The sequence below is a fragment of the Cydia pomonella genome, chromosome 22, assembly GCF_033807575.1.
Source record: "Cydia pomonella isolate Wapato2018A chromosome 22, ilCydPomo1, whole genome shotgun sequence".
NCBI classification, from domain to species: Eukaryota; Metazoa; Arthropoda; class Insecta; order Lepidoptera; family Tortricidae; genus Cydia; species Cydia pomonella.
In genome coordinates, this window is record NC_084724.1 from 9,868,451 (window position 1) to 9,890,766 (window position 22,316).

Below are 22,316 nucleotides of genomic sequence, written 5' to 3' on the forward strand. Positions count from 1 at the left end.
TGGTTTTCCGACATCCTTTTCCGCAATAATCAACGATACCCAATCAATTGACTCTGTAATATGGGTACATTTGATATATTTTTTTTAACCTATTAGAAACCTAACTTTTCTCGGTACAGTCAAATTACTTAATTTACAAAACGTACTCGAAAGTTCTATTAAAATATGCCCACTTTTAAAAAGTTTTTTTGTTAAGTTATATAAATATAGTCTCTCAGGCCATTTCCATCAGTAGGAAAGAAGCATAGTAAAAAAAAATTGGTGCGAAGGGTTATCGTCCCATAGATTTTTATTTCTACTGACAAAGTTGTTTGACAGACTATATCAAACCAAAGAGTTAAAAAATGTCGTACCATTCATATCACACCCATTTTACATACTACAACACTGAGCAATCTTAAAATATATTCTAACTAATTAATTAAATTACAGATGCACTAAAAAGACGTGATAATAACACAGATACTTTTAACCCTAAGAAAACTAAACTAGATAGAGAACTAATTAAGGGAGATAGTAAGACTTCATATAGAATAATAGAATAGTACAAAATAATTGACGAATAATGTAAGAATGATATGATGTTCTAAAATCGATAAAATTATGAAATATTATAAACCAGAATTGACTATTTTCAACTATGAATATAATATTGACAGAGTTTCTCAAAAGGTCAAGAAAACTTTTGTTTATTTAATGCTGCCGACATTCACATGATCTACAGTTCGTTCGTTTTATGATTGCAGTAAAATTAACTTAGACTGCCCTGCCTAGCCAAGCCCGTAACCAATCAAATCATTTCTAATTAGAAAGTCAAGTACACAATAACTAGTTGAAGGCATATTTCTAATTAGGAATGATTTTTGGTTAAGACGAAAGGGGACAGCCGTTTCTCCATACAAACGTAGTCCCCATTTTCCTCTCTGGATAATGACACTATGGAAAATATTTTTACATAATTTGATAGATAGACTACTCTTTATTGGCACACCGCAGTAAAAACATACAAGAAAAGAAACAATTGATTAGAGGTGGAACAGGCGGTCTTATCGCTAAAGAGCGATGTGAGAATTTGATGTACATTAAAAATTTTTAAAAAATCAAACGTAGGGGCGTTTGACTTTTTAAATTTTTTGATTATTGGAAAAATACGGAGCTCAAAAACAGATTTCATACAAATTTTTAAATGCTCCTAACTCATATAAGGTATCTATTGGCAAGGGTGGATACTGATGATTTTACTTTGCATTTTAAACGCGAAATAACAATACACTCAACAGCGGTCAAGATGGTCTAGAATGGTAAATACCTTTTAAAAATAAACACCTTTCCAACATCTCCATCAAGCAAAAATCAAGCAAGCATCAAGCAGGTGGTAAAGCATCTCCTTGCTCCACCACCTTCATCATCAAAATGTTATATCAACTCTTTTTCTTTTCGTGCTGTTCGGTTGCGGAATGCTTTGCCATTAGACATTAAACGTGCTAAATCCCTTCCCGTTTTCAAAGATCTTTTGAAGACTCATTACCTTTCGCTGCTTTAACTTGCCTTTATTTATGATTGTATAATACATAATGCATGTATGTATATATGTATTAATTTTATTAGTATGTAGGTATGTATTATATTGTTGTCCTCTTCATTTTGTTGAATTATATGTAAGGTAGAAGTACTAGTGCTCGACGCTGCACTAGTCATCGACATGGGCACTTTATTTCATGGAAATATAGGTTAAATTTGAACAACGAATATTTTTCTGTATTCGAACTTAATCCGTGTCACTTTGACATAAAGTGCCCATGTCGAGTACTAGTGCAGCGTCGAGCACTAGTACTTCTACCTTATATCGGCACTACCCGTTCAATGTTGTAAGTTCATTGTTTCCTGCTACCCAAAGGTTGTCTGGAAGAGATCGCTTCATAGCGATAAGACCGCCTGTTGTTACCTAACTTTTAAGTGTTTTTTCATTACCTGTCTATTTTTAACTGTATGGTGTGGCAGTATTTTATTTTATTTCCGAAATTAAAATAATATTGTTAGTTAAACTAGTGAGTATTAGTGAGAGCAAAAAAGTGTAGAAAGTAGAAAATACTGTAATACAACATGACAGTGAGGTGGAGGCTTCTCAAGCTGAGAGATTTCACTTAATTATTATTGTCTTTACTTTATTTGATAAATCTTAAACGGTGCATCTGTAATTTTCAACACATTGATTATCCTGTACATTTAGATGTCTATCTACTTAACAATATTAAACACCGAAAGCGTTAATTTCCATTAAAAAATATAGAACGATCATTAATCATGTAATATTATTAAAATTTGGCTCTTGTTTATCTATTCCTATTTACTAATTTGGTATGGTATCCTAAATATTAAACGTCTTTATTAAAAAATTAGGGAACAAATCAAATCATTTTTAACCTTTTCGGCGCCACGTCAATGATGTAATATAGTGTTTTCAACGCCACGTCAAAAATTGCAAGTATACAAACCTGACTAAAACCATGACTTGAAATGAAGTCGTGGCGTGTGGGGCACGAAATCTACTGACTCTAGGTATATCAAGTCAATGGCGGCAAAAAGGTTAATTAATATTTTGATTTGTGTTTTTAAGTAGTCATACTACTACATGTAAATTATGAACTGAAGTAGATGACATATAACACAGAAAGTGACCATGCCATCCAGTGTCCAAGGCCGTAACGGGACAGCCGTGGCTGGGGGTCTAGAGGTCCTGGCGTTAGTACTTAGACGAATGTGGAGGACCCGTGAAATCGCCTTTTCATACAAATGTAGTCCTCATTTTCCCGCTCTAAATATTCACATAATTAAACAATATTTTGATATCAACCACAACGTTTAATTTTTTTCGAATTTTCATTTTTTATATGAGTTAGTAGCATTTAAAACTTTGTATGAAATCTGTTTTTCGCTCGTCATTTTTACAATAATCAAAAAATCGAAAATAGTTTAACGTAGCTATGGTTAATACACATCAAATTATGTAAAAATATTTTCAATAATGTCCAGGTCCAGAGAGGAAAATGGGGACTATGTTTGTATGGAAAAAACGGCCGTCCCCTTTCGTCTTAAGCTGAAGCTGGTTTGTTTCCGGCCTCGGCCACTAGAGGGCTTGGTGATTTTTTCTTTAGTAATTATATGACATTTATTTCAGTTTATTATTGACTAAAGTTTATCTTAACTAGTCTCGGCAAATCAATCACACTTACAAACATTTTCCTTTTTAGGGTTCCGTAGCCAAATGGCAAAAAACGGAACCCTTATAGATTCGTCATGTCCGTCTGTCTGTCCGATTCTGTCACAGCCACTTTTTTCCGAAACTATAAGAGCTATACTGTTTAAACTTAGTAAGTGGATGTATTTTATGAACCGCATTAAGATGTTCACACAAAAATAGAAAAAAAACAATAAATTTTGGGGGTTCCCCATACTTAGAACTGAAACTCAAAAAATCTTTTTTCATCAAACCCATACGTGTGGGGTATCTATGGATAGGTCTTTAAAAATGATATTGAGGTTTCTAATATCATTTTTTTCTAAAATGAATAGTTTGCGCGAGAGACACTTCCAAAGTGGTAAAATGTGTGTCCCCCCCCCCCCGTAACTTCTAAAATAACAGAATGAAAAAACTAAAAAAAATATATGATATACATTGTCATGCAAACTTCCACCGAAAATTGGTTTGAACGAGATCTAGTAAGTAGTTTTTTTTTAATACGTCATAAAATTTAAAAAAAAAAAAAATTTCATCTAACCCATACGTGTGGGGTATCTATGGATAGGTCTCCAAAAATGATATTTAGGTTCCTAATATCATTTTTATCTAAACTGAATAGTTTGCGCGAGAGACACTTCTAAAGTGAAAAAATGTGTGTCCCCCCCCCTGTAACTTCTAAAATAACAGAATGAAAAATCTAAAAAAAATATATGATATACATTGTCATGCAAACTTCCACCGAAAATTGGTTTGAACGAGATCTAGTAAGTAGTTTTTTTTTTAATACGTCATAAAATTAAAAAAAAAAAATTTTTTCATCTAACCCATACGTGTGGGGTATCTATGGATAGGTCTCCAAAATGATATTTAGGTTCCTAATATCATTTTTATCTAAACTGAATAGTTTGCGCGAGAGACACTTCTAAAGTGAAAAAATGTGTGTCCCCCCCCCTGTAACTTCTAAAATAACAGAATGAAAAATCTAAAAAAAATATATGATATACATTACCATGCAAACTTCCACCGAAAATTGATTTGAACGAGATCTAGTGAGTAGTTTTTTTTTAATACGTCATAAAATTAAAAAAAAAAATTTTTCATCAAACCCATACGTGTGGGGTATCTATGGATAGGTCTTCAAAAATGATATTTAGGTTTCTAATATCATTTTTTTCTAAACTGAATAGTTTGCGCGAGAGACACTTCCAAAGTGGTAAAATGTGTGTCCAAAGTGGTAAAATGTTGAACAAGATCTAGTAAGTAGATTTTTTTTAATACGTCTTAAATGGTACGGAACCCTTCATGCGCGAGTCCGACTCGCACTTGGCCGCTTTTTAATACTTAGGTTAGGTTTCAATTATGTACAATGGTTAATTAATACAATTACTTATATAAATGACAGCATCCACCTTAGAAAAGAAAACTATCGTGTCAATTTCCTCTGTTCTCTAATAAATGATTAATTATATTATGAACAATTACTCCTAGACCCTTGGAGCTTCAGGAACCCTAAATACAATAAATAACAGCCAGTTGCCAGGATTAGTTAAGACTTTTGAACCAGGAACCCTTTGGATAAAACTTATTCAGACATATCTTTCTTCTGTCATCTAAAACATAATTATCTCGTTCATTCTCCGATCAAAATATTATCCCTTTAAAATGTTTTCCATTCCAAAATTGCTATTTTTCTGGACATTTCTTTTAATTCATCAAAAGGATTCTTAATGTATTTCTCTAAACAATTTCTACCTTTGCCTTTTATCTTGATGCCTAAATCACTTGAATTGTGCGGATTATTTTTACACCTAAACATTAATATATTATAGTACCTACTGATGTAACAGTATCAGTGATAGACAGAAACGATTTCCTTAAAGAAATACTTAATTGTTTAATTCTGATATGCGAAATACAATAACTTGTTTGGGGTGATGTCTGACTGAAATACCTCTTTAGCCACATTTATTCATATATTCAACATATTTGACGTGACGTATTTAGTGTGACATGATTCTGAATGGCGCAGGCTGGTGTAGGGCAATGTACGCAATTTCGAGGAGCAACGTAAAGCTGACCTCGACGCTAAACGCGACGAGCTGAAAACACGCCAGTCTGCGTTCATTCACTACCACTACGTAGCTGGTGTCCTCACGTGCCCTCAATGTGCGCGGGGGTTCACCTCGAAGATCGGCTAAGTCAGCCATCTTCGGGCGCATGAGCGCCGAGCTAACTAGGAGTCGAAGTGGTCGCCATGATCGAAATCGGCCGGAAGGATCAGTTAGGATATTTGACGTTTTGATGTCATCTTAAATGATATATCTTGCTTTGTGTTGCATTATTTGAGATTTTCAAAAAACTGATACTCTGCTCTCGGTTAAATCCGAAGATCAAGTCTCATTCGTTTTACGTTTTCTTTTTTTATGAACCAGAAGCGGGCCATTCAACAGATCATCAATTTGCTTTTGATTCATTCCTCTAGTTTCAGGCAATATAAAATAAATGAACCCTGAGACCAGGAGAGTGATAGAAGCACCGATGTAGTAGGTGCCGTGGAGACCGAGGGTAAGAGCGAGAGAGCCGAAGTAGCGAAGAGTGAAGAAACTGCTGAGCCACATCCAAGATATGAGCAAGCTTGACGCGAGGCTGCGAACCTGGTAAAGTAAAATAAAATAATACTAAAGTCTTTGATAGATATGTAAAAAAATTGCTTAACTTTAGATTGTAATCCAAATGAAATAGAAGCTTATTAGTATATGTAGGTAGTTGGCGAAACTTGTTGATTGACTTATATAGTTTGTTTTTTGCTATGCATATTTTGAGATGGCGTGTTGTACCTCTATGTTTTTTCTTGGATAAATTGACGAAGACTGCATTGATAAAAGTATTGTATAGTTATTGAATAAATGACAAATAAATGGAAAATTCTGGATGTAGGTGGCAATGAAGACTTCAAAAACAATGGCGAGCAAAATGAAGATCAAAAATCGGGCAAAATAGACGACATACTTACATTCATTGAAAATAATTCCGGGATTAATACATAAGGCACGGATCCCAAACCAATGTTGTACAGGAACAAAACCATTGACAGCAGTATCACTGGTAGCCATATAGAATCTTCGTCATTCTTATCTATTTGGTTTGGGTCTATTTTTATCGATAATGTTTCTTCTACGCTGTTATTAACCTCCTTTGCTGCTGTTTGTAGACTTATTTCTGCTATACTTTCATTTCCTAAATAATGAAATGGCTTTGAGTCAGTTATATTTCTTAAGGCATCTTTGGCCATATTTTCGATTGTGTAGTTGCTGTGTTCTTTTTCTTTCACTATAGGTTTTCGATAAGGCCACAGTCGGTGTGGATACCAGGAGTACATGTGAGCACGAGGGTCGCAGTAGAGGCCGAGGATGGCGAGGCAGAATGCTATACCAACGCAGGATATTAGAAGTAGCACCTGAAATATAAGGGCTTATTGCAAAAGCTAAGAATTTTAAATTATTAACAATCAGACATGCACTACAAACAAACAGATATGCACGTACAATAAAAAAGATCATAGTTCAAGACACCATAAATTACAATAAAATTAAAACTATAATATAACTAAAATCTAAATATAAAAATAAACAAAATTAACCTTAGAATTAGAATCTAAAACTGTAAATAGATAAAATGGACCTTAAAATATATAAATTAATACAAAATGTCCCCCGTGGCATGACACTGTAGACGCTGGCAACATTTCCCCGCTACATCGCAATAATGATGCGTTGAGCGAGGAAGCTCAACAACGTAGAATTGTATCCTTCTTGTTTTTATTTATAGGAACACAATTACGATATTACTGACCAACGCATAACAGCATAGTAGAAAATCAGTTTTAAATATGGAATTTATAGCGCGGTAACGTAACGGTAACGGTAAACAATTAAGGCTGCATTTTTACCAGAGATGAGCGAGCGAGGAAAATAAATGAAGTGATTCTATTGGTTCTTTACAAACACATCCCTCGCTACGCATCCTCGCATATCTCTGATCGAAACGCACCCTAAATGGGTGTATCGGATGTTATGCGTGGAAGGGCAGATATGGAGCACTATTCTAGTAGTACTGATAAAATTGTACACTATACCTTCCGTCCGACCTTGTCGACGGTCACAGTGGCAACTGCAGCTCCTAAGACAAGCGCCGTGCCACAGAGCACGGACCCCGTCTCTGACGTCTGTCGCCATCCACGGGACACTGTTCTGGAAAAATTAAATGCCCTTTTTAAACTTCGCACTTAATGGATTTATATTCTGGTTTTGTCTACCTAACGAGTTTACCTTGTCCGATGTTTCCCACCAGAGTCCCGTAAAAGTAAATAATAATGTAAGAAAATCGCGAAGATATAATAAGTATAAAGACCTGATAACATCTAAAACATCACCGTGGCAAGCATTTATAAATAAAGTAAAGCAGCGCGCGCCGGTCCGGTCGGACCCTCCGGGCCTTCAGCCCTACACGAAGCTCGGCCTTTGGCTTTTGCATTTCAACACATATATGTTCTATTGTTCTATGTTAAAAGATCACCTCTCTCGGACGTCGCCCTCGCGCCTCGTGCCAATTAGGTGCAAAGTTCTTTAAGTGGCTTCAGTTAGGAGGATTTTGCGGTTGGCAATGACGAGTTGGTAGGAGGTGGAGTTAGCAAGCATAGATACCAGACATTCTCTTACCCATTATACACTGTGAAGTTGTAAGCAGTAAGGTTCAATGCTGGCAGCGTGTGCCCGGAGTGAGTGAGCATGGCTGCTGCGAAGCTATTGACTGCGCCCGCACCGCTACCAGCCGCGGCGGCCAGTAGGAGGCAGCAGGAGATCAGGGCGCGTCTGGAGCGGCGATGACGGACTGGAATTTATCAAAATTAAGAAGTAAGGGGACAATGCCACGTGGCCGCTTCTACAGACCGACTACCAGTCGCTTTTCGGTGAAGGAAAACATAACCGGAATAATCTCAATAAGGCCTAGTTTCCCCTCTTTGTTGGAAGGTCAGATGGCAATTCGTTTTCATCATGACTTCTTACTCTATGGTGTTCATCAGTTCCTCACAGAAGTACAGACGTCACTTACATAGATCTCGACACACGGATTGCTCCTTGCCCTCGCTAGTGCCCTCGCTCCGGCTTCTTCTGAGCATTGGCTGTAGCGCTTCGGACTCTCGACGGGTTGGCTCCGTTCTGATCATGACTTCTTGCTGCTCGATGGCGTCCGTCAGGTCTTCGCGGAAGTTGGAGCCGTCTAACCAGCAGATTACTCTAGCTGCTTCCTGGAAACATGGAACAAAACGTTACGCTAAAGCTGTCAACTGACGCGCGCGGCTACTTTTGAATATCAACCTTTGTGGATTGTGACAAGGTTCATGATGACACGCCGCACACGATAGGCGTGGCGTTAAGAAAGGGTTTTATTGACTATATGTCTGCACAGATACTTACGTCCTCGGCACTAAAGGTGTGTTTGTTATTTAGCTTAGTTAGTTCTGCTGCTGAGTGTATGATCCAACTTGTGTTTTATTTAATAGAAGCGATTAGTACCTAATAAGGCAAAAACGTGTTTAACAGCTGTTTAGAAAATTATAACTGAAACATGAATCGAATGTAGGTGGTCTAATCTTTTTATGTTTAGTATAAGACAATAATTCATTTTTTGTAGTTACATATTTTTTTTCTTTTTATTCGGCCGAATGCCGAATGAGTTGTGGGGCAAAGTCACTACAGAGTGGGAGCCCGAAAACTCGAATCGGGGATCTGGCAGACCTCACCGGCGATGGCGGGATGAACTGGACTCCTTCTTGAAGGAGTGGCCAGACATAGCACTCGACAGAGATCAGTGGAGAGATTGGGGGGAGACCTTTGCCCAGCAGTGGGACACGACAGGCTCCAAATAATAATAATAAATAACATATTTTTTTACTAACTGTATTTTATCAAAGATACAAATCCAATATTTATCACATCAAAATGAATCTGTTAAGCTCAACTCAGAGTAAGTAGCCAGTTTTTGCAGTTAAAGGTCAAATAATAATGCGTTATCTAAAAACGTGTACAACAGTAGGCTAAAAGTCGATTTTTTTAGCTGTATATTACATATAGTCACGTTTTGCCTTCACAAAACGCCACATATTGTCTAGTTTAGTTTTTGTCCCTAAAACCTACACAGCGTTGACATTGCATTCTCGTTTACGATCAAGCCGATCCATGTCGGCGCTTAAAATGCTCATTTTATGAGTCGTAGCCGTAAACCGATCATTCAGATCACATGTGGATAACGTGTTGGCTGGCACGAACTTGAAACGGGATTTAGAGACCCCTGGCCATGGTTTGGGTTAGGAAAACTAAGTTGATACACTAATACACCTTACGACGATGAGATGAGATAAAAAAAAATAAGAATTTGAAGCATTCCATATCCGAATTTAAGGAAGACTCATGCTAGACCAGGTCGGAGCCGGGCCGGAGCATCGCTTCGTTTTCTATGGAAAGCACCACGTGATCACCGATCAGCCTTCATGTCGAACGCCTCGGCACGGGCACGGCCTGATCTAGCGTGAGTCATCCTTTACTCTGATAAAACACAACTCTAAGGTAAGAAAAAGGTAATTGACCTACTGAAATTAAATTAGAATGGAATTGATTGGTGCGTCTTCTGTGGTACCTAGGTACGTAGTCTACAGGCTCTTAGTACTCGTATCTGTATGAAATTGAACTTCTGCTTCTATGGCTAAATAGAAAGTTAACAAGGCAGTACGTGGGCGAAATCATAGGCGGTAGTATCCATATAAGATTGAAACTGTTTAAAAAGAAGAATATAAAATGTAGGAAGATACCTGCATTTGTGCGACGCGGATTAGGAAAGAATGCGTCTCTGGCAGCCACACGACTGACAGCAGGAGTACAGTAGGAGGCACCACCATAGACAGAGACAGCGCGTATGCTGACGGTATGCCGCGTGCTGCAAAAGGCTGCTACAGTGTAGGTAGAAGTACTGTATAAAATACCTGCATTCGTCCGACGCTGATGAGAAACGAAGGCGTGTCTGGCAGCCACACGAGTGACAGCAGGAATACAGTTGGAGGTGCTGCCATAGACAAAGACAGCGCGTATGCTGATGGCATGCCGCCTGCTGCGAAAGGCTACTATAGTGTAGGTAGAAGTACTGTATAAAATACCTGCATTCGGCCGACGCTGATGAGAAAAGAAGGCGTCTCTGGCAGCCACACCAGTAACAGTAAGAGTACGGTTGGAGGTGCCGCCATAGACAGAGATAGCGTGTGTGCTGACAACATGCCACCTGCTACGAAAGCGAAGAGAATGCCGCAGCTGAAATTGAAAGTAAAATATTCTTGAAGTATTCAGGTTGGAAAAGTTGGGATTTTCATTTGTAGCTCACAGCTCTAAAGAAATGATCAACAGGACTCCTTAACGAGCTTCTACCAGGAGTAAACTGTGCAAGTACCTAGTAGCCAGAGCAGGCATAGCCGCCAACCCTGTAGTCCTTGGCGATATTTCAGCTCAAAATAATGTAGTGGTAAAAACCCCGAACTCCCCCGCATCGCCACCCTAGGCGTGTATAATATCACCACGACACCACAGGGGCTATGGACTAAACTAACTGGAAGTATCTCAAATAAACCGCAAGTACCTGATAGCCAGAGCCGGCATAGCAGCCAACCCTTTAGTCCTGGGCGATATTTCTGCACAGTACAGCGGGGCTAGAGCTAAAGCCCCCGCACCACCTGCGCCCGCCGCTACCCTGGCTGCCCAGACGCCGCGGGGACCGCACCACGCCGCCAGCGACCAGCTCAACTGAAATAAACAGAATTGTACTTGCAGAGTCTGGCAAAAATAGATCCGTTCGAAAGTTAAAATATGAGGGATTCAGTAAAAAACATTCTCGCAGAACTGGACCTCAGTGGGAATGGATGGACTATTACACGGACGGGGCTGTATGCTATAGAGCGATGCACAGTCGAGGGATAAAGGATGCTACCATACTTTAGATTTCTAGCGTCTATTAGCCTATGCTACTGTGACCTTTTACCGTCAAGTTGGCTGTATTCTTGTTTACGTACCCCATGTCGTGAGAAGTGAAACGTAACTACTTCTCTAATTGTTGACTAAAAAACCACCTCCCAATAAAAGTAGCCGCGACGCTCCCCGTCCCCCGCCCTGCTGCAGAAGCGCATCCAGCCACGCGCCGCCCGCCTGCGCCTGACGTCCCATCATATCCGATACCAGCTCATGCTTGATAGCTTGCCTGAAAGTAACTTACGATAAAAGTGGCAGCGACGCCCCCCGCCCCTGCCCTCCTGCCGCGAGCGTCAGCCAGGAAGGCGAAAAAGGGCGCGGTGGGCAGCGCCACGAGGCACGGCAGTGCGGCCAGCCACGCGCCGCCCGCCAGTGCCTCGCGCCCCAGCACGCCCGACACCCAGCCCGTGCTGCAGCCGTGAGTAAAGCAGGAGAGGTTGTCTGAAAAAAAAAGTAGGTTGTATTTAAAATATCCTCCCTTCGCGTTCTTCTACATTCTGGGCGCCTGCAGCGCCCCTCACGATGGAAATTTGAACAAAGCTTCGGAGTGCGTTCGTTCATTCCTTTTTTATCCACGCTAAATATTTATACTAAAATGGCGCTCCTATCGACTGACCGCCTACGTGCCTAAAAGGGGTGAAGTTGTACTTACAGGAAAAAACTTGGACAAAATGCTTCTTATATGGGATACATTTTTCTATAATTTTTCCCGTTTCTTCTCTAAATGGCTCTTCAACAAAATGTCTCGACTATAAGACAAGTTTTGCTAAAACGGAAAGATACGAACGGGTCGTCGTTGTTTGAATGGGACTAAAAGCGATTTGGATGATTTAGTAAAGGATCGTGCACGGAATAGGACTTATGTAAGTCTGCAATGGAACATTTATAGAATGAGTAAGGGTTATTATACTTTTCAGTATGAGTTCAGGTTGTGCAACTTTTTTTTGGACATCATATAAATGGAGTTTAAATTTTAATTTTCTTGTCAGACACTTCGATGTTCCAACCTAAATATTATAAATGTTATACACGAATCTGTTCTTAAAAGAAGTACGATTAAAGCCACAGTAAAAAGAACCGTCAAGTAGGTTAGCTAGAGACAGACAATATTTTTTGACTACGATCTATACATAATCTAGCTAGTTGAAACATTGACTCTAATACTGGTAAATCCTAATTCAAAGATTGTAAAAAGTACACTGATGTCAACCACGTTCGTATAATTGGGGAATATTGATTGGGGGATGGATTGTATAATCTGGATAACATCCTAACCCTCCTGTCCCAGTTATCCCACTTTATATACCACGTCGGTGGTAAACAAGCAACCGGCCTGCTTGATGGTAAGCAGTCACCGTAGCCTCTAGAGGCCTGCTACTCGAGAGGTGTTACATGCGCGTTGCCGATTCTTTAAAAATCTTTACCCTCCTTTTCTGAAGGGTCTAAACCTCAGGAAAACCTCGGCAATGAGCTCTCATTCAACAGCCGGAGCGTCAGTGGAAGAAAATTCCTCTTAAACCGCACAGTACGCGACCATTTAAGCTCTAGGGTATGAGGCTAAACTCCCTGCCGACGACGAGCGGTGCGGTGATAGAAAGCGGCCGTTGGCATCAGGTTAAACAATTCTTCAGGACACTGCCCGGTATTCAAGCGGTAGAACACACACAAGGAGGCTTCTGCGGTGCCTTTAAGTCTCTCCTTAGACTTAAAGGTACCGCTACTGCGATACCGCTTGTCGGCGATTCGTACAGCGCGCCTTTTGACCGAGTCGAAGGGTCCAACCTGGCATCCAGGTGCCAAAGGTGAATTGGCCCTAAAAGTTAACTTTCGTTTGTTTACAGGAAATATGCCAGATTTCCCGAAAGTTTTTGACCCGTAATTACTATGACCAAAATCAAGTTGCGACAGACATAAATCACAAAGCAATAATACTGCTGCAGAAGTGGAAAATGCAGAATGCGACAAACATTGTTTGTGGAACTCTGGCCGAGATCCAAAAGCCAATTAAAATTAGAGAAACTTATCAAACAAGTCCTATAATAATTAAGCCAAGGTGTAATTTCATTAATGAAAGTCAAATCTGTAAGAAAATAAACCCCAAAGTCATGAAAACTCTCATATCCGAGTACCAGGGAAACATAAATCAGAAGGAAGTAATAATAATCGAAGGGAATGAGTTTAGAGCCTGTACAAGCTGGCGTTTTTTACGAGCGGTTTATGCGTAGGAGCTGAATCGTGACGTAACGTTATAAATTTTGTCGTCGTATCTTTTAAAAGGCACCTGAGGTGGCTTGCACTTGTGTAAGTCGTGTGTGTGAGATATGATGCGCGCTAATCACCAAGATGATTGTTATCGTAATATCAAAACCAGTACAAAACAATAACAAATTGTTAAATTAGAATCAACCAAGGCTCTATATTAAGCTATTATGTGTCATACCGTGCGTTAAAATAATATATGACTGACATTGCATGATATTAAACTTTAGTATAGATACTTATTTTCTTTATATATTATTCCCTTTATTCATTTTTGATCTTAGGCTAGGTCATTTATTATATAAATATAAAAGTAGGTAGTAAATATAAAAACACTTACAAAACATTACAAACTAAACACATTATAAAAAACCTAACCTAGGGTGCCGCCAGCATCGGGGCAGGGCCCAAGCTGCCGGTGGTCAGGGCTGCAGAGAGAGGAACCACCTGACTATCCGCGCCGTGTCCAAGATCACCCCCTTCTGCATATGACCCTTGACCCAACCACCTAGCGAGAGTCTCAAGGTGTTGGTCGAGACTCTTCGCTATTTATTTATTTATTTATTTCATCTTTATTGCACAAAAGAAAACAATCTTATAGTACAAAAGGCGGACTTAATGCCACGAGGCATTCTCTACCAGTCAACCTTAAGGCTAAGCAGAGAGATTGAGAGCGGTGCTACAATTACAATAGCAAAACAAATCAAGCAAAAATACATAAAATAACATATACATACAAACATAATACACACATACATATATGAGCTATGAGACCGTTCTTTATATATTATTATTATCTTTTTACTTTTAAGTTTTTGACATTTACAGCTATTTTATTGATCGAATTATATTCTTAATTAATCTTCTTTTGACGTATTAGAATATAAATTGTTTTATTTTTAATGTGTACCCGTGTAGTGTTAAAAATCTGGTTTTGAATCCTAATATCTATCAATTTGACATAATTTTCAAAATTATGTGACGCTACACAACAATAAGATTGTTTAGAAGAAAAATCCCTTCATGCATGATATTATAATACTGTTACCCACTTAAAACTTAGTATTTAAGAATTTTGCAATGCCCTGATAGGGTATCTTGTACCTCCTAGTTTACAAATAACACCTGTGTATTGTAATGTATCTGATTATGCAAATAACTAAAATACAAAATACAAAAACCGCGCGTTTAAAACTCTAGTATGAAGGAGTTCTTACAAATGGCCGCCGACATAATCCGCCGCACCGACCCCCGCCATCGCTTCGACGCGGTCCTCTCGATGCGATTCCTGAAACAAAACTTCTGAATTAGCCTCATTCGTTTAATGCAGTGGTGCTAAACTTTAATTTCAATGATAAGGGACCACTCAAGAAAAATACATTGTTGAGGAGGCTAGAAAGTGCCCAATAGATGGATGAGTTAGTTTGAGGGCCGATCTGTCAGGAGAGGCCGTCGAAGAGTACAGAGTATACAGCGTATTTATTTAGTCACCTGCAATAATTTACGGTGTGAATATATAGGTCATACTGAGCAACTTTTACTATGAGACCAATCCCGAAATCGCTGTATTATACATTTTAGCTGTCTGACCCTGACATTTTCTATGGGAGAGTAATTTTTTTTCGTGATTTCGGGGTTGTTTCCATAGTAAAAGTTGCCTATATATTCAGCCCGTAAATTATTGCAGCCTACTAAATAAACATCCTGTAGTGCTTTCGACGGAGTGTTTTTCACGACTACTGTGAAGAAAAACGGGAGATGACAATTTCACTTTTTAACCAATTAGTTAAGATCCTGTTAGCTAAAATCCTATTAGTTAAAATCGTGATGTCACTGGCGTCAGCTGTATTCGGCGGATGTATCGACGATCTTACTTTCTCGTCAGATGAAGATTTTTTATTGTTTGACTACTAACTATGTGAGAAGTTTTGTTTTTAGGCCTGTATTACGTTACGCCTGTCGTAATGACGAGAGAAATCTCATACGCTACGCTACGACGACGCGACGCTTCGTGTGCGGACTTATTTGAACTTGTACTTACGTGCTCGTTCTACGCGCGTATTACGATTCATTACGATTCGCTTAGTGTAAGGCCTGACTGGACGCTCGAAGCGGAGCGTTCGGCGGGGCTTGCAGCTTGGCGTCGGACTCTCAAGTGATTTGAGCAGCATGCACTAAGACCGCTCCTATACGTTTGCATTTGTTTAACACGCACGCTGCACGCTCCGCCCCGCTGCACGCCCAACTCGAGCGTCCACTCAGGCATTACACTGTGCCACACACTACGCGCCGTGTGCTGAGTGTCTAAGCTATAAAGTTATGATAGAAACTTGTGGAATAAACAATAAATAACATTAACTATTGCTTCCTTAATCAAAACGAGATTCGATTCTCTAGCTTAACTTCTCTAGTGGTCATACTTTTCGACGAAGTTACTATAAAAATTCATGGTCTACTCGTATAATTATCGTTTTCTAAAGCGTGAAAAATACGCGAATAATTTTATATAATTTAAAGGTACGTGGTGAGAAATACATTAGAAACGGTACACTGAAAATCGTTTTAATTTGGATGGCAGACTAAATATTTACGTCAGGAATATTCGTGCCGTGATTAAATAAACAAGGAAAATGAACGTAATAACGCCCTTTATATTGACATTCATCAAATTTTCACTAAAACGGAGCAATAAATCTGTACCCCTAGTGTAAATATTTTCGACAGCGAAACGTGACGTACGCGTTTGCGTTAAGTGTCATTTTGTATGAGATTTTTGACTTTCCAAAACGTCCCGCTTGGCGCGCTGTTCAAAAACCCATACAAAATGAGACTTAACGCAAACGCGTACGTCACGTTTCGCTATCGACTAAAATTACACTAGGGGTACTGAATTTGAGCTGATAGCCGTTCGTAATAAATGTAAAATCGAATAAATGACATTGATTTGCATTAGAAGCGCTGGTGGCCTAGCGATAAGAGCGTGCGACTTGCAATAAAATTAAAAACTAATTTAAGTTTTTCCGAAAAATATTGGTTTATTTGGACAAGAAACACATATTCAAACTTAATAATTTTCTTAAAATACATACAACAGATTAGTTTCTCGGACGTTTTAGAGTGTTCTCATGCAAATTTGGCATACAATATATTTTTAGAGAAGTTTTCCCTACTTTTCAACCTTTGTATTCCGTTGGAGCGAAAAAAAGTTACCTATAAGCGTAAACAGAATTGGAAAACAAAAGGTATAAAAAAATCGTGCCAAAAAAAACGGTACATGCATATCAAATATCTCCAAAGAAAAAATGTTAACATATATCAAATCCAGTACCAAAACTATGCAAAAATATTAAAAAAAGTCATTCGTAATTCGAAAATTTTGGCTAGCAATAAATTTATCAATAGCAGCTCAAACAAAACAAAGGCTACTTGGGCGTTAATTAAACAGTACACATCCAATACAAATACCATAAAACCTATAATTGATAGCATTGATCTGAATGGGCAAGTTACTCGAGATCCATTGGAAATAGTGAGAGCATTTAATACTTTTTTGATAGACCAAAACATCAGCGACACAACATCATTAAATTGGAAACCAATAAGCTCATCACTTTCTCACAGCATATTTCTTTCTCCAGTTAGTATACCCGAGTTAAAAAAGATTATAAACTCATTAAAAAACAAATTAAGCTCAGGCCACGATAACATACCGCTACCAGTCATAAAAGCTTGTTTTGAATATATCGCGGAACCTCTTGTTCATATAATAAACTTAATTCTCGAATCGGGAATCTTCCCGGATGATTTGAAAAAATCTTTAATTTTACCATTGCATAAAACAGGAAATAAAAATATAATTAGTAATTACAGACCCATTGCGTTATTACCTTCCTTTTCAAAAATTGTTGAAAAAGTTATCTATAGCCGAGTTGTACATTTTGTCACCGCGAACAACCTAATAAACAGCAACCAATTTGGATTTCAGCAAGGTAAATCCACTTCACTGGCAATATTTAAAACATTCAAGTATATTTGGGATGCAGTTAATGACAAAAAACCTTGTGTCAGCCTCTTCCTCGATATGAGCAGGGCGTTCGACTGCGTGGTACCATCCATCCTACTATCACAGCTAGAACACTTAGGTATCCGTGGAAATGCCTTAAAATTATTTGAAAGCTACTTTACCGACAGGAAACAAGCGACTGTTATCGATAGTTACAATAAAGATACAAAAAGTGTTGAAAAAGTACAATCAGAATACAAAGCTGTAAATTTGGGCGTTCCTCAAGGCAGTATTTTAGGGCCTCTTTTATTCCTTATCTATGTCAATGAGTTACCAAATATTATCGAGGAATTATGTGTAATGTTTGCCGACGATGCAACAATTTTATTTTCTGGTGAAACAATAGACGATGCTTTTTGCACAAATATCAATAAAACTGTAAAGACTGTCGTCAGTTGGTTAAAATCAATAAACCTAAACGTAAATTTAACAAAAACTAAACTTATGCAGTTCAGGAACTATAAACAAACTTCGATAAATTTGAATGTGATGGAGTCGGGCATTTTACTAGAAGAAGTAGACAACATAAGTTTCCTAGGCTTAACAATAGATGCTCAATTGACCTGGAAACATCATATAGAGAAGATTAATAACAAAATTTCCAGTCAATGTTACGCATTATCTATATTATCAGAAACGTGTTCTGAAGATGTTGTCATTAGTGCGTACTACGCAAACATATATTCTCTATTGACTTATGGTGTCATATACTGGGGCAATTCCGTAGACGTGCAGTCCACATTCATTTTGCAAAAGAGGTGCTTAAGAATTATCTATCGTATTAACCACGGACAATCACTGAGAAATGTTTTCAAGAACAAAGGTTTTCTAACTTTAACTGGCATATATACAGGATGATTCAGGAGACGTGAGCAGGATCAAGCCTGCATATTCAGTAAATTATCAGCAACTGTTTCGTACCAGTATTTGTGAGATTAACGTTAATTTAATTTTTACTGTTAAAAAAAAAGAGTTTTATTTTATTTACGATATTTATGGTCACCCTCTTTGTTTTATCCATAATAAGTGACAAATTGAATGTCATCGGAGTGTGGTTACTTTTATAAAATCGTATCTCACTCAAGTGTGACATTTTATTTTCTTCATAATCAAAGTGCTGTCACAACGGTTAAAGAGGTATTATCTTTGTTAATTAAGTGTTGTAGGGTGTTCATGATTGTAGATAATCAAATTTGTCCTTAACAAAAAGTTAAATAACAGATAAAAAGCGTGATTGTTTTACTTAAATATGATGGTGAACGATTCATTAACATTTACTGATTGTGTAGGCTTAGTCCAGCTCACGTCTCATGAATCACCCTGTATATACGAACTCTGTAAATTTCTTAAGAGTAACAAGAATTACTTTACAACATTAGCTTCCCTCCGCGATAACCTTCGCTCTCAATATAAGTACAATTTAAAACTGCCTCTAGTCAGAAATAAAACTTACGATAAAAGCACATATATTACTGCGATTCGAGTCTTTAATCAGCTTCCAGATGAATTAAAAATGTTAGATGACATGGAATTTATACGTAGTTTAAAAAAATGGCTTATTAAGAATGAATTCTACTCTCTAAAGGATTTCTTTGAATTATATTCGTCATGATACCGTACACTGAAAAAAATAGATAGCCGAACTGGTTTTGTAACTTTACTAAATAACTAAACTACGGTTATAAGAAAATAAACTTTGCATAAATTTACAAACTTATTTTGTAGTGTATACCCAGAACCTGAACACTGATAGCCAAACACGGTTTTGTAACATATAACACATAGTTCGCAAGTCCCAATTTTTGTGTAAACAGTAACCAAAATTTTGTTACAGTTATGCAAACATTTCTTTCAGTGTATACTCTGTATAGATTGATATGATGTTTTTAACGGAAATGTGTTTCTTATTTTTAAGTTAGTTTTAAGTGTATATTGTATACCCGAATTGGGTTACCGTTGAAACATACACATGTAATTAAATAACACCTCTGTAACACGGTTGTACAATAAAGAATTATCTTATCTTATCTTATCTTATCTAATCCGGAGGTCGCGGGTTCAAACCCCGGCTCTGAAAATATATATACGGATGATAAAGTGCCAAAAATATGTATACATCTCAATATATGGGCAATTAGGTCGTGTATACATATTTTTGAGACTTTGTTTGTATAAATATTTTCATACGTGACGGTACCAATGAGTTTTTCAGAACTCATGTATGAAATATCATTTGATATTTACCAATCGCTTTTCGGTGAAGGAAAACATCGTGAGGAAACCGCACTAATCCCATTGGAAGGTCAGATGGCAGTCGCTTTCGTAAAAACTAGTGCCTACGCCAAATCTTGGGATTAGTTGTCAAGCGGACCCCAGGCTCCCATAAGCCGTGGCAAAATGCCGGGACGAAGAAGAAGACGTTGACTTGCATTCATTGCGAATTTCTTTTATATTATAGGAGGCAAACGAGCAGACGGATCACCTGATGGTAAGCGATTACAGCCGCCCATGGACAACCGGTACACTAGAGGGGTTGTAGTTCGTTGCCAGCCTTTAAGATGTGAGTACGCTCTTTTCTTGAAAGTTTGAAGGTCGGATCAGTCCGAAAATACACCGCAGGTGACAGTTCATCCAACAATTGTTAAAATAAATAAGAAACGAAGGTAGTTATAGATTTTGAAACTTATACCTAATGAATTTCAGTCAGAGTTGGTATAAAGTGTACGATTTACAATACGAAACTCGTGGGTTTGAACCCTGGCTAGTATTATTGAGTTTTTTGTTTCGGTATTTACGTTTAAACATCGTGAGGAAACCAGGCTTATACCAAGGTATTTTTCTCTCCGGGTTGGTAGACTTGGTAGGTCAGACGGTATAATAAATTTTGTGAATCCCAGTATTTACGTCAATTTTTGTGCTTATAGGCCTTAGAGCTACCGAGCCGATTTCTTCCAATCATCTATCGAGTACGGCCACGGTCTTTGAAATATGATGAATGGGTACTAAAAAATTTTTTGCTTTACTAAAAGTCCGCCGAGTTTCTTGCCGGACCATATTGTACCCTCCTCCAATTGAGGGGGGATTTAAATCTTCTCGGGTCAGAGGTGTAGGGGTAGAGCCGGTGTAGTTTTATTTGATGTTCATAAGCGCATTGTAATATGCCTACTTGAATAATACCTTTATCTTTATTTTTAACACGTTAAACGCCAGACCAAAATATTCATTTTTTCTTAAAAAAAAACTTGATGTAAATTCAATTATTACTTTGATATATATATAGATATATATTTTATTTTGTTATTGGAGGTTTAGTTAAAAAGTTATTAAAAAAAAAACTCGCGGTCACCGATGACCCCCGTGGCGCTGTGAAGTTCATATTTCAAAAACCGTTACCATGACGCCACGCCGGTCCCCCCGCCGGCCACGCCGGTCACTGTGCCGGTCATTATACTGTCACATTCGCACCCGCTAAAATATGCTTATAATATAAAATTTAACTGCTTTGGCATTGTGTGACAATAGCTTGGTTTGGCAATTCCTGCTACTGGTTCAAGAAGATACGCTGTTTTTGTTTATTTTTGTTAATTTTGGGTTTTTATGATGTTTTTTTTGTGGAATGCATGTATCAGGTGTGTGTCTGCATTGGGAAATTTATTTTTTCTTATTTTTTGATAATTGTCGTGTACCTATCTCCAGATAATTGAAATTAATTTCTATTAATTATATAATTATTGCAAATACTTAATTATATAAATTATAGAATTAAAGCTGTGATTTGAAAAAAATGCCTTGTTTTTTTCATTTTTTCAACAAATCTACTATGTCACTAACTGCACCCACGTCCCAAGCCACCGTTTTACTAACGAGCGCCATGCCGGTCCCTTGCATACAACGCATTGCTTATAACTGCTACACGCGGCGCAGGATAGCGTCTTAAAAACAGGTTTAACACGAGGTCACCGGTGCCCCCCATGGCGTGTTGCAGTTGACATCGTGAGGTCGCCGGTGCCCCCCATGGCGTTCAACGTGTTAAATAAATGAATATATATAAATATTATAGGACATTATTACACAAATTGACTAAGTCCCACAGTAAGCTCAATAAGGCTTATGTTGAGGGTACTTAGACAACGATATATATAATATATAAATATTTATAAATATTTAAATACATAGAAAACACCCATGACTCAGGAACAAATATCCATGCTCATCACACGAATAAATGCCCTTACCAGGATTTGAACCCGGGACCATCAGCTTCGTAGGCAGGGTCACTACCCACTAGGCCAAACCGGTCGTATTAGTAATTAAACTGTTTTTTTTTTTGTAGGAACAGTTTAGAAATAAACTACGATGCTTCGAGGTCACAACTTCGACGAATGAAACTGAAAACTCGTCCAGAACGAAGCCCCATTGGAAACCTCAAACCGCAAAGTCCGACGCTAGGATAATACTCGTAAGTACTTACGGCTTTTTAGCTTAACCCTACTGAAAACTATTCGGTTCGCTAATCGACTTAACGTCGCTATGTGTTTCAAGTTACACTGTTTTGTTTTTGTTTAATATCTTACAGTTAATATTTTCCCGGGTTGGTGTGATGAAAAATTCTGTTTCACTCGGGCGCAAAATTTCTTTAACTTTTGTGCTTCGCAACGCTCAAAATTCCACTTTTAGAAACACT

The 22,316-nt window shown here is 38.0% G+C and overlaps 1 protein-coding gene across 2 annotated transcripts in view; it reads right to left on the reverse strand.

Moving 5' to 3' along the window:
• Positions 1 to 4,779: 4,779 nt before the first annotated feature.
• The window catches only part of LOC133530059 (facilitated trehalose transporter Tret1-like), a 115,908-nt gene continuing 98,371 nt past the window's right edge, over positions 4,780 to 22,316 (reverse strand). Inside the window, exons 2-10 of one of the 2 annotated variants that reach the window (XM_061867876.1) lie at positions 14,787 to 14,857; positions 11,555 to 11,751; positions 10,925 to 11,088; positions 10,452 to 10,602; positions 8,354 to 8,549; positions 7,960 to 8,131; positions 7,377 to 7,491; positions 6,255 to 6,698; positions 4,780 to 5,895 (exon numbers count right to left, since the gene is read on the reverse strand). In XM_061867876.1, the coding sequence (XP_061723860.1) occupies positions 5,632 to 5,895; positions 6,255 to 6,698; positions 7,377 to 7,491; positions 7,960 to 8,131; positions 8,354 to 8,549; positions 10,452 to 10,602; positions 10,925 to 11,088; positions 11,555 to 11,751; positions 14,787 to 14,857 (1,774 nt within the window). In that variant the 3' untranslated portion in view covers positions 4,780 to 5,631. Of the gene's footprint in view, positions 5,896 to 6,254; positions 6,699 to 7,376; positions 7,492 to 7,959; positions 8,132 to 8,353; positions 8,550 to 10,451; positions 10,603 to 10,924; positions 11,089 to 11,554; positions 11,752 to 14,786; positions 14,952 to 22,316 lie in introns of those variants that run through there. The other variant, XM_061867875.1, reaches the window with a different exon arrangement.